Genomic DNA, 12471 nt, shown 5'->3' with positions numbered 1-12471 from the left:
TAATATTGTCATTTTCCTTAAAATTTGCTAGTTTGTGTGCACCTCTGACTAAAATATGCTTTCATACAAAATGTAAAAAAAAATATATGTATGAGTGTTTTCTACTTTTATTGTTTTGGATGAAAGCATGTCTCATCTTTCTGCCTGAGAAAAAATAGCATCCCAGCAGGATGGAAAAAGTCAAGTATTCAATACTTACAGCCCATATGAAAGGTTTTATATCAGATGGGAATTAAAAGTGATACTTCTTTATGACCTAAAGAAGCAGATAAAACCATCAGTAACAAGACTGACTATTTATATGATGTAGTTTTTGATGCTTGTAACAGCTGTGAGGAGGTAGAGCACTGATGAGAGGATTCACAGCACACAGAAACAGCCTCTGTTTACTTTCCCTGCAGCAAACCAGTGATAGGTGTCACTACTTTAAAAGCACAAGATGAGAGCTTGTCAGATAGCGTTAATTATACATGTGCAGTGAAAAAAAATCAGCTAAGAGCTAAAAGGTACCACTTTGTCCACAGGGGGTGCCAAAATCAACATGAACTGAAAATTGCTCACAAGAGCTTTAACTTTCTGTTGCACAACATAAGCTGTAACTGCTGTGTTCGTTAGTTAGGGAAGAGATTTCTTCTTACAGGAGAAAGTTAAGCTGCACGTGAACACAGTGATATTCAACCCTGCCCATTCTGCATGACGCAGGCCCTCCTTATGTCATACTGTGTAATATTACCGTAAATACAGTAATATCCTGTAAAAAGAAGTAGACAAAGGACATAACAAAGCCTGAAGGGGCTCTAAATCTGGTGCATGACACAGGGTGAACTGTTGCTGTAGGCCCTGAGCCCTTTCTTGTGTTTTCTGCCCCAGGTGCCCGACACCAGGGTGCGATGGTTCGGGACATATCACTGGCAACTACGCTTCACACAGAAGGTACGACAACGACTTCTCTGCAGCATACAAACATCTTCTCTGTCTTTTCCCTCTCACACAATGTCCCAAAGTTCTTACCTCACCTTTCCTCTCCTCTGTCTCTCTCACACACACATACACACACTGTATGTTCAGCTTTGTAACACTGTCATTTATCTGCAGTCTCTCAGGGTGTCCGCGGGCCAGGAAAAGTGGGATAAAGATCATCCACAGTAAAGAGAACAAGGAGGACCAGGAGCCTATCAGGTACAGTACAGACAAGGATCATCATTCTTCTCTCTGCCTCTGAAAAAGCCTGAACTGACACTCCTCCTCCTCCTGCTACCAACGCTGCTCACTCCTCACAGCTTACCCCACAATTCCCAAAAGAAATACACAACAGGACGTTATGTTTCCCACGAAAGAGTGATGCAAGTAAGCTGTGTGAATGAGAGCAAAAGAGCAGCGTACAGCTTCCTTGTTAGCACATTATTCTCAGGCGCACACTGATGCAAGCAGGAATAAATCAGCGTTAGCTCTGACAAGACAAATGAGTGTAAAGTTTCATCCCAAATCTGACGGTGCAGAAGAAACTTCAGAAGGTTGGAGCAGTTTAGAGAGAGGAGATTGTGCAGTCTCTGGTGAACTCGTGCAGACATACACACACAGGTACACACACACAGGTAAGGAAAGACAGAGAGGCGAGCACAGATGGAGAGATAGAGGCAGAGAGATTGATTGGACTCTACCTAAATCCCACAATGGGCTCCTCTGGCCTGAACCCAGCAGCAGCAGCATTGATTTCTCTGGTGGTGCAAAGGCACAAATAACACGCCTTTCCATTCTCAATCTTTTCAGTCTGTAGGATTCAGAGGACAGTGTGTCACTGCAATCCCTCACAGGGGGCTTTGTTGACATGGAAATATCCTTTGAAACAAATACGTAGGCAACTTTGATTTAGTCAAAGTATAAAAAGGTGTTCAGGCATGTATATTTATATTAAAGGGGGCAATTCTAGCCGAATCCCAATCCTTGGTCCAGATTTTTGTTCTGAAGTCAAACAGAAAAAGATTGTTTGGCTAGCTGCTGCTTTAAACTGCAAAAAGCTGTTAGGTTCCCTAGTTTTGGGGGTTTTTTTGTATTTAAAGGGAGGTTACTATTTATGGATGAGTTGTGGTTCTTGTATATTTGTATTATCTTTCAAAAATTATAAATGTCATTGTCCGTGTGACTATCATTTTGTCTTTAAAATGAATTTTTTAAGATGTTTTTACCACACCTTGGTTGTGATGAAATATAACTGCCAGACAGTGCTTGTAGAGCCTCAAAGTAATGTAAAACTTCCATAATAGCATCAAAATATTACACATAAATGATAAACCATCAGTGGCAGTTGCGCCTGTAAAACAGATACTGCACTGTGAGGCTCAATACTGGAGGAAAACAGAGACTTTTGCAGAGTTCTGGGAGGAAATTAAGATCATCATCAAAAAGTGAGGTTGAAGGCAAACTTTGTTCTGTAAAACTAGAATATGTAGAATATATCCCCTCATACATCATTTTTAAGTAGCCTAGAAACTCTTGCACAGTCATCAAATCTATCTCCTTATGTCAGCAGGGGTTGGGGAACTGTTCAGATAATTGGCAAGTAGTATATTTGCTTGAAATTCCCATCTGGAGCACCCATCCCTGGTATAATAGCATATCAAATTTGTGTAGAAATCAAAAATAATAAATCACAATAGGGTTGCAAAATTTGTGGAATTTTCAAATTTGGAAACTTTCCTTGAGAATTTTCTGAAATTAACAGGAATTAATGGGAATTTTCAGGGTATTAACTTACATACATTTGTCTGGTCGTGAACATGCATAGATATTGAACATTTTGATTTTCTGTAAGCATACATGCATGCCAATATGTCTAATGCAGAAATTTTAAATTAAACAATTTAAATTTTCAGGGAACTTTTCCTGAGTCCAACTGTCATGACTGTAGGCATACATATTTGTTCTAGCTAGCCTCTAAAAATTAGACACAAATTTTACGAGCATTTGTTAGTTTAACTTAAATGTGTCCATTACCATACCATGAAATATATTTAACACTGTCCTATCAACAAAATGTACCTTGACTTCTAGACTCCAAATCCAGAAATGTGGTCTCAATGGGAAAGCTGTAGTAGCCTAGATTGTACTTAGAAATGTTTGCACTTGTGGCTCATGGTACACAGTTGAATTTGCTTTTATCATGGTGTTTCAACCAAAATCCTCTTGGATGAAAACCTCATTCAAGTTGATGACTAGAAAGAAATAAATATAGAATAAAAAATTCAAATTTTCCCAAGCCAAAAATTCCAATGGAAATTTTCAGAACACTGTCCTGACAATTACTGGAAATTTTCCGCCCTTTTGCAACATGACTGACTGAAAAATGAAGTGCTCTTTGGAATGGGGTACATGCAGTCATAGTAATAAACTAAAGAAAGGACTGAAAGAGAACTTCAACACATAACCATTTTAAAAAAAAAAGAAGAAGAAGACCCTACCAAGAAGCTTTTTCTAAACGTTGGTATCAGCCCTGATTTTTACTCTTGAGTCACAGAGAGACTACACATCTCCAGTCGACATGCTAAAATCTGACATCAGGTCAGCATACAGTGATGGAGGAAAATCTCTGAACTTCCAGAGTAAAGGACACTACCGAGGACAGCAGCTCCTCTTTCCTCTGTGCAGTCACCAAGTCAAACCAGCTCGCTGCTGTGTGCAGACAGGAGTGATTCGTTCACATCTGTAGCCAGCTTTCCCCATAATCCATTCTGCGAGGTTTGACATTTGGAATAATTTACTGCCTCATTGCATCTGATTAGCAGTGGTGTTGATGCTCTGTCAGCAGTCCCAAACTGTGATAAGACTGCCAGTGGGACAGCTTTAAATAAGATGATGCTATCTGTGTTTATATCGAAGCAGAGGAGATCGAGGGAAACAGAAAAATGATATTGGCTCATACAGTGAATGGTGCTCTGGTACTCAGGAGGCAAACAGACTGTAGTGTGTACAGAGAGCCTAAAGCTGGGACTTCAGGTCTTGTTGTGCTTTAATAAACAGATAAATAAGTGTTGCCTTTCCCTTCCCCTTCTCCCCAGGTGTCCAGTTCCAGGCTGTGACGGTCAGGGGCATGTGACAGGGAAGTATGCATCCCACAGAAGTGCGTCAGGGTGTCCCATCGCAGCAAAGAGACAAAAGGACGGCTACCTGAACGGCATCCAGTTCACATGGAAGTCTGGGAAAACAGAGGGCATGTCCTGCCCCACGCCGGGCTGCGACGGCTCGGGACACGTCAGCGGAAGCTTCCTGACACATCGCAGGTCGGTTCCAAGAGCAAACAGAGATGAATTTTTCTTTGAAGAATAAAGTAATGAGAGCACAGGAGAAGTGTTAATCTGAAGATAAGGATGAATGCAGCCCTTCACAAGGCAGTTAAAGTATCTACAGATGACCTGAATAATCAGCTTTAACACTTCCACAAAACACAGAAGAACATTTATTTTCAATCATTACTCCACAACTTCCAATCTGTGCCTTAAAAAATAGCCAAATGTTTGCAATCCACACCTAAAATTTAAGTCCTCTTCTCCTAATTTCTGACATGGCAATAAAATGACATAAAATAAGCAGAATATAACTAAATTATCTTCTTCTTTTTTTTGCTGTAGTCTCTCTGGTTGTCCACGAGCGACTTCGGCCATGAGGAAAGCCCGGCTCTCCGGAGTGGAGATGCTCACGATAAAGCAGCAACGAGCCAGCAACGGTAACCGCAGCTACTGCCCACTCACTTACACACAATCCAGCCAATCAGGAGCAGGGATGCTCAGTGATTTGCCGAACAGAATTCCAATTTCAGATAACAAACCAATCAGGAGTGAGTGTGTGTTTGTGTGTGTACAGTGGGTATTGTCCGAGTAATGGCTGAAATTGGAAATAAACTGCTGTTCAGGGTTTGGAGTGTAAATAATGAGAATAGAGGAACAGAGCTGAGCTTTCATAAAAGCACCCAAACGTCCACTGAACGTCTGCCCCACAGCTTGATTGTGTGCTTCATTGTTTCCACCGGGCTCCTAATGTTGTTTGTTAGTGAGATTGTTGAGTCCTAACCAGCCTCAGTTACCTGACCCACTTCTGTCCAGCAGAGATCTCAGTCATAGTCACTTAGTGTGTCATTGTTTAATCTCTACATTAATCAAATACACACCAGAGGCTTTGTAGTAATGTGTTTCTTCCCCCTGCAGGACTGGAGCATGACGAGGACATCAAACAGCTGGATGATGAAATCAAAGATTTAAGTGAATCAAATTCACAAGTTGAAGCAGACATGATCAAACTCAGAACACAGGTAAGTCACTGCTTATAAAACAGATTTACTATTTACGGTATTTGTGTACATAGCTAATGTTGGAGTGCTGTGTACCTGCTTTCTTTCTAATGGCCAGCAGGGGGCTCCTTAATGGGTTACAAAGTGTTTAACTTTGTGGAAAAACAACCTAACCACTCATTTGATTGATTACCTCAGGGATCCTTGACTCAATGAGTTTTTGGGCTCAGTTAATATAAGATAAAACTTTCAGAGTTTTTATGACATTACGGCACACAACATCACGCCGCAGGATATGATACAAAACCACAGGAAAGATAAGTCAAGACACGACGCGACACATTGCAACACCACATGTAAAGACTAGATATGATTGGATACATCAAGACACAACACAACAAGATACAGTGTCATACAATTTGATAGCTCAAGACAAGATAAGATACACCAAGGCTAGAAATTATATACAATCAGATATGTCAAGACACAACATGGTATAATTTAGTAAGATACATCAAGAAAGAAAACAATGTGTAGAAACTGTTCTGGCCAGGTTTTAGTTGATGTCTGGGTATGGGAGTAAAATGTTTTTGACGCGCTGAAAACTTTTTTTTTTTTTTTTTAACCAGCTAGATTACTATTGCAACAACACATCATCAGCAGGGTAAAACTAACCTGTCTCACGTTGGTCTAAATCGTATTAGTGGGTAAACAATCCAACGCTTGGTGAATTCTGCTTCGGCATCAAAGGATCAAAAAGCAACGTCGCTATGAACACTTCGCCGCCACAAGCCAGTTATCCCTGTGGTAACTTTCCTGACACCTCCTGCTTAAAACCCAAAAAGTCAGAAGGATGTGTGAGACATCATGATTAGCAGTAAAAACTGTGTACTCTTCCCATTGCCCAAATTCACCTGTGCCCTTCTTGTAGTATCCACCTGCCAGTTTACCTAAAGTGCCCCCTGTGGTGATTGTGTGACCCCCCCCCCCAAATAAATAAATAAATAGATAAATAAATAAATAAATAAAATAAAATAAAATAGATAAATAAAACAAAAAAAACACCTTTGTAAAATAGCTCATACACAATGTGATATGATCAGATATGTGAAGCCACAATACAGTAAGATACATCAAGACACAAAGTGATAAGGTACATGAAGACAAGACAGGTTATGATACAATAAGATATGTAGAGACAGGAAACATTGTGATACGATACAATCAGATATGTCAAGATAAGATACAATAAAATACATCAAGACGGGAGAGGATAAGATCTAAAATGTAGGCAAGACAGAACGCGTGATGATTTAAAAAGACAAGGTACAATAAGACATGCGAAATAAGAAGATACATCAAGACAAGATACGATAAAATACTTCACAATATGACATGATCCAATAAGATAAGTCAAGTCACTGCACGATACAAACGATACATCAAGACACAACACAATGCTATATGGTTTCTGGATGGGATAAGATTAGTTTCCTGATCTTTGTTAGGTGAAGTGATTATCTAACTTTTTTTAAAAGTTCATGTATCAGATCTGGAGCTCATGGCCATTCATTGGGTGGTTAAAAAAAAAAAGTAAACAGAGTGGGTTTTGACCTGTAACTCTCTCATAGATGGAGCGCTCTCACTTTGTTGGTAAACAGTTACAGTTATTTTGTTTCTACGACTGCCTTTTGTCACAAATTGTGCAGGTTTTCACAGTCCTGTATTGATCTTGTCTTTGTCTCTTTGTTAGTCTGGATTTAAATACCTCTGTGAATAAAAAGCTGTACAGTAACATCCTGTCACCCACCCCTCCTCTCCTCAGATCACAACCATGGAGTCCAACCTGAAGTCCATAGAGGAGGAAAACAAGGTGATTGAACAGCAAAATGAATCTCTCCTGCATGAGCTGGCCAACCTCAGCCAGTCACTGATAAACAGTTTAGCTAATGTCCAGCTCCCTCATATGGTAAGGGCCACCAGGAACGGCAAGCCAGCAAGTTGCAGAACATAGCTGAACGTAGCATCATAGCAGCTTGTTGAATTAATGCATATGGAAGCGCAGCTTGTTGTGCATGCTCAAGTTAAAATGTGAAGCATTGCTTGTCTTTCCAAACTGAGAGGGAGTTCGATTGGAGATTTGATTGGATAAATTACAGTGCTAGCAAATTTGAAAAATTAATTTAAAAAAAAACTTAACTCAGTCTGCTGAAAATGGCTTTTAAGCTTTACCTTCAAAGTTTGTATCAAAGTTTTTGCTTTTTAAAAGCTGGAATGAACCATGAATGTTGTGTTTTGCAAAGTTGATTTTTTAAGGAATGACTGTTAGAAAGTTCTCTAACTTTATGCTTTGAACACATTTTTGATTTGCTTTCATTATCGTATCATCTGACTGAGAAAGTAAATGTGTTTTGTTCAGTTTTTTTGTATTGTTATCACAGTTTCGTCCTGTTTCACCATTTGTGACACCACTCTTTGTTTTTATTGTCAGAACTTCTTGGCAAAGCTTTAACAACTTCTCTATTTTGAATCCTTTTCTAGCTTTTACAAACATCTTCTTTTTTTATTTTATTTTATTTTATAGTTTTATGATTTAAAAAAATTGTAAAAATGGAATTAATCAAATTTTCCAGATGTTTCCTTGTGTAACACTTGAGATGCCATGAGCTTGTTTTTGTTTTTGTTTTGTAGACCATCCTTCAACATTATTTATGTTTTTATGTAACCTGTGCTCTGATTGACTATTCAGCATGTATTTTTTATGTCGTTCACTGTCACGTAGTGTTTGAACTTAAAAATAAAAACTACTGGTAAGTGTCTCTAAGCAAACTAACAGAAATGTGTCCCTCCTCTTCTTCCATAGAAACCACTGGCTCACAAAGAGCCTCCTCTGAGGAACAGCTGCCTACAGCTGCACCAGCAAGTGAGTTTATAACACCTCTGCTCATGCTTTTTATTCAAGCATTTTGTCCTCATATTTTATGAGAGGAAGGAAGAAATTTAACTTCGACTGACTAACACTAAAATGACATGATGAAATAGTGCTACATTTTGTAGCATGTATGTTTCAAAAGACAGATATTAAGAAAGGACAAAAAGACAAAATAAACTGCATAGAAGCCCTCAATAACTGCTTGGTGCTGGGACAATATGCTTTTCTCCTGATTCAGTTCTTTTACAGTTTTAGCGGTGCCGATTTGGTTTAAATTAAATAGTTCAATAGGTCCAATTTTTAGTTTGCTTCTTTAACACCAGACCCTGTAAAAAAGATGAAGTCTACAGACTACCAGGAGGCATATTTTTTTCTGTGAATCAGTTTTTCAGATTTATCTGACATCTCAACTTTTTTCCAACCCACCTCATAAACAAAGACTAAAATGAAGGATTTAAATTTGGGGGAAAAGGGTAAAAAAAAATGATAAAAGAAAAACATGATTTAAAATACATTGATATTTTTTTTTCTCCTACCCCTGGTAATAACTATTTTCATAGTAAGTTGTTTACTAACCCGCACAAAATAAGGGGTGCAGGTGTATGGCCTGGTGGTCTAGGTTTCATGCCCAAGAGACGGGGCCTGAGTGTAAGACTAGATTATTGACAACATGCTGTTTCCCAGTGAGTGATGCATTTGAAGGTTAAAATACAAAAAGGTCAAATGCACCACCCTGACATGTCACAGCATCGCATGAAGATTTTCCATTTTGCCTACAGATGGCGCCAAAAGTCAACAGAAACTAAAAGCTCCTCTCAAGCCTAAAGCTGTTGACTTCAGTTCAGACATTTCATTTTTTACATTTTTTACTTTACATAAACCAAACTAAGAGCACAGAGAGACCCAAACTGTGGCATTTATTTATTTGCAGATATTTCCTCCTGTAACTTCAGATAATATATGCTAATAATCTGATTTTCCTCCACCTCATCACCTCTTTGTCGTCTTTTGTCCCGCAGGATCCGATCAGCGAGCAGAACTTTGATGCTTATGTGACGACTTTGACAGATATCTACACAAACCAAGACCAGTACCAGAGCCCAGAAAACAAAGCCCTTCTGGAGAACATCAAGCAAGCAGTCCAAGGGATCCAAGTGTAACCACTGAGCCGAGGGAGACTTTGTCCCCCAGCAGATCCTCACAGAAACAGGCCGTGACGGTTTGATCCCCTCAGTCCGGTGCAGTAACTTATATAGTGTTATATATTCTGAATTCTGTTCTCTGAAAAAAGAGGTATTATGCTAAGAAAGACCTTAAATACGACTTTCTTTCTTCTTCTTTTCTTTTTTTTTGGGCCTTGCTTTGAGGAAGAACACAAAAGAAAAAACGGCAAAATAGTTTTCGAGGACATTCACATTTTGTACGTTTTCATATGAGCTGACATAGTGTCATGTGATGTTTCTAGCTGCTCATGTATGCACATTTTTAGTGTATATTCCTGAACAGTAAGCTAACGATAACTGAACGCAAGTTCTTTTTACTGCTTGACAAACAGAGCGCTTTAGAGGAAAACACTGGACAGAGAATCAAACGGGGAAACTATACAAGCGAGGAGGAAGCAACCTCTTTTTCTCCTCTGGCGGATTTTGGACTGGATGATTTTAGATGTTTTTTTCTTCTTCTTCTTCTTCCTCTACTTCTTCTTCTTCTTCATCTTCTTGCGTGTAGATTGTTCCAGAGCAAGAACTGGTTTGCATATTGCTTTATTTTCTGATAATGCTTGAGAAAATGTTTGTGTTTATTAAAAAAAAAAGATGTGTAGCTGTAGGTGGGGGCATTTTTAATTGGTGCTGTATATGAACTGGAGAGGAAACAGACCTGATGTTTGTATGAATGTATGTTTGAACAGTTATATTGTAAACATCATTACACGGAAACCTGATGGTGGAAATCCCATAGTCTAGGAGGACAAATTGACTCCTAGAGGAGCACGTCTGTGCGGTGCATGTTCTTCACATGCTCATCCTAAACTCAAATAGAAACGATGTGTAAAGGCAAGAGCTACAATCTATTCTTTCTAGTGACAAACCTGCTCAATTTTGAGACTTGCTCGGATCAAGAAATGTCTCAGCAATATAATAACAAAATCAATTGTTTATAGTCGGTACGGGATGCAATCTGCAAAGAAAAAAAAGGTGGGAATATGCAATTTCTTGTTTATAAGCATAGCGGGGTAACATGAATCTTTTTAATATAGCCTATGTAAAATATTGATTTTTATACAAATCTTTTAATACAAAAAGTCTTTTTAAAAAAGGAGGAGGGGAACCTGGACGTTGCGTTTGAGAAGCGAAAGTTTGAGTTCCACATTTTTTCTGTACGATTTTGCACAGGGACACCTTCGTTTCCATGTTTTGATGTTGTTACAGAAACGTAAAAGCAGTACCCGAGAGCCTGAGAGGAGGGTGTCAGAGGGTTTTGTAAAGAGTATTTATAGAGTATGACAGCGGGACTTACAGGGTCACTGTCCCCACTTATGTGCCAGTAGACTATTTGCACTTGTCCTTGAAGATATTATCCTTACGTACGGCGGCGTGCAATTTTTCCAGGTGACCTCTTTGGCACAGGATCGGAGCAGCCAACTGCTTGGAGCCACTGCAGGCGTGGATTTAGTACCACTGAGAGGAAGAACAGGGACTTGAAATCAGAGAGAGGAGGAGGAGGAGGATTATAACCATAGCAGTTATACTGTAGGCTATTATCAAGTGTAAAAACATTAACAATGTTGTTTCATTTTTTGCTATGTTTTAGGAAGATGAAGTTATCCCCCAGCAGCACTTTATATCTAATCACTGTACAAAGGATTAAATAGTCAATCAATTCAAGGTTTTAAAAAAAGTGGAAGAATGGTGAACGAGACCTTCGAGGGGTGACACAATCCGGCGCCACCCCTCCTTTTTGTTCTAGTTGTTAGCGATCATGTTCAGAATTTGCCTTTTTAAGAGCTAATGCAAAAGGTGCTCGTCGTTCACCTGATCAGATCTCATCTATTGTACTTTACTGTCCTCTTTCAGGACTCTACTACCCATCATCCATGACTGCATACGCCTTTTTCCACAGCATCGTGTCTGCAGCTTTTTGCCAATATAGTAATGCTTCAGTAGAGTAATAGCTAGTACCAGTTTTTGAATTAATTCTCATTATCAGTAAAAAGGGAAAAAGGGATTTTAAAGCACAAACCGGCTGCTCATCTGACGTTGGTACATAAATAACAAACTGAATAGAGTTATCTGTGACTATCTATAGGGAACACAAAAAGGTCGTCACATATTTAGAAAGCTGACTTTTCATATAAATTATTGTGAATTCATCAGAGTTTATTATTTTATTTGAGCCGATTCATTTTGAGATTGTTTTCAGTGACCATTAACAAAGACAGGATTTTGTATAAACTATTGTGCTCTCTGTGGAACTGAAGTTTGATTTATTTTTGTACTACACAGCATGGATTTGTTGACATTTTAATTTTGCTATAAATGTGTGAGATCACAAGTTGCTGTGATATTTCATTTATAAATTGTGAACTTTGTACAATTTTTGTCATGCTGGATGTTGACACATCTTACTCTGAATAAAGAAAAAATGTGTTGCCAGAGGCCTGTGAAACTGCTGTGTGTCTCTCTGTTCACGCTCTGATGGCTGCAGGTTTTTCCTCCACCAGCAGGTGTCAGCAAATTCACACTGCACAATGCCAGCTCCCTGAGGACGCGCAGCATGGAGCCAGTGACAGATGTTAAATCACTCTTAAAACTTACAGTCCTACTTTTATGTGGTTTCACCTTTTCTCCATTTTATTACATTTAAGTTTAACATAACTCATTTATTTTATTTATTTATATTTTTGTTGTTACGAAAGCCTTTAAAGGCAATGTTAAAAAAACATTTCTTTTCTCTGTTTTCAGTTGCTTTCTCAAGATCTTGACTTACTTTTATGATTTCTTGGTTTAAGTATATTTTTCTGGCAATTTAATAGTTATATCACAAGGTTGATTGCCAAGCTGCCAAGCTGCCTTTCTACCACTGCCAACAAAACTGAGTGAAGCTTATTTCTGTATTTCTTTATGTATTTGCTACAGTATGGAAAGCACAACACAGCGAGATAAATAACCCTATAGTCAAGACAAAAAAGTGAGGATCTCAAGAAAACAGAAAATAAAATGTATAAATTAGGACCTTTAAGGGTTTCTGTAATTATTTT

At 38.7% G+C, this 12471-nt stretch overlaps 1 protein-coding gene across 8 annotated transcripts in view; it reads left to right on the top strand.

Annotated features, from left to right (window-relative positions):
• myt1lb (myelin transcription factor 1-like, b) overlaps nucleotides 1-11815 on the top strand; it is a 154129-nt gene extending 142314 nt beyond the window's left edge. For 6 of the 8 annotated variants that reach the window (XM_074691590.1, XM_074691595.1, XM_074691594.1 and 3 more), the window contains 8 exons: nucleotides 871-933; nucleotides 1096-1179; nucleotides 4056-4277; nucleotides 4626-4720; nucleotides 5199-5302; nucleotides 7107-7250; nucleotides 8145-8204; nucleotides 9233-11815. In XM_074691590.1, coding sequence (XP_074547691.1) covers nucleotides 871-933; nucleotides 1096-1179; nucleotides 4056-4277; nucleotides 4626-4720; nucleotides 5199-5302; nucleotides 7107-7250; nucleotides 8145-8204; nucleotides 9233-9373 — 913 coding nt within the window. In that variant the 3' untranslated portion in view covers nucleotides 9374-11815. The remainder of the gene's footprint in view (nucleotides 1-870; nucleotides 934-1095; nucleotides 1180-4055; nucleotides 4278-4625; nucleotides 4721-5198; nucleotides 5303-7106; nucleotides 7251-8144; nucleotides 8205-9232) is intronic. The other 2 variants (XM_074691596.1, XM_074691593.1) reach the window with 1 other exon arrangement.
• The last annotated feature ends 656 nt before the right edge of the window (nucleotides 11816-12471 follow it).

This window comes from Halichoeres trimaculatus, unplaced genomic scaffold (assembly GCF_033239565.1).
Source record: "Halichoeres trimaculatus isolate MK-OKI-2021-1 unplaced genomic scaffold, fHalTri1.1 fHalTri1_scaffold_17, whole genome shotgun sequence".
NCBI lineage: Eukaryota > Metazoa > Chordata > Actinopteri > Labriformes > Labridae > Halichoeres > Halichoeres trimaculatus.
The sequence above is the reverse complement of the archived record's forward strand: the minus strand, read 5'-3'. Positions and strand labels throughout refer to the sequence as shown.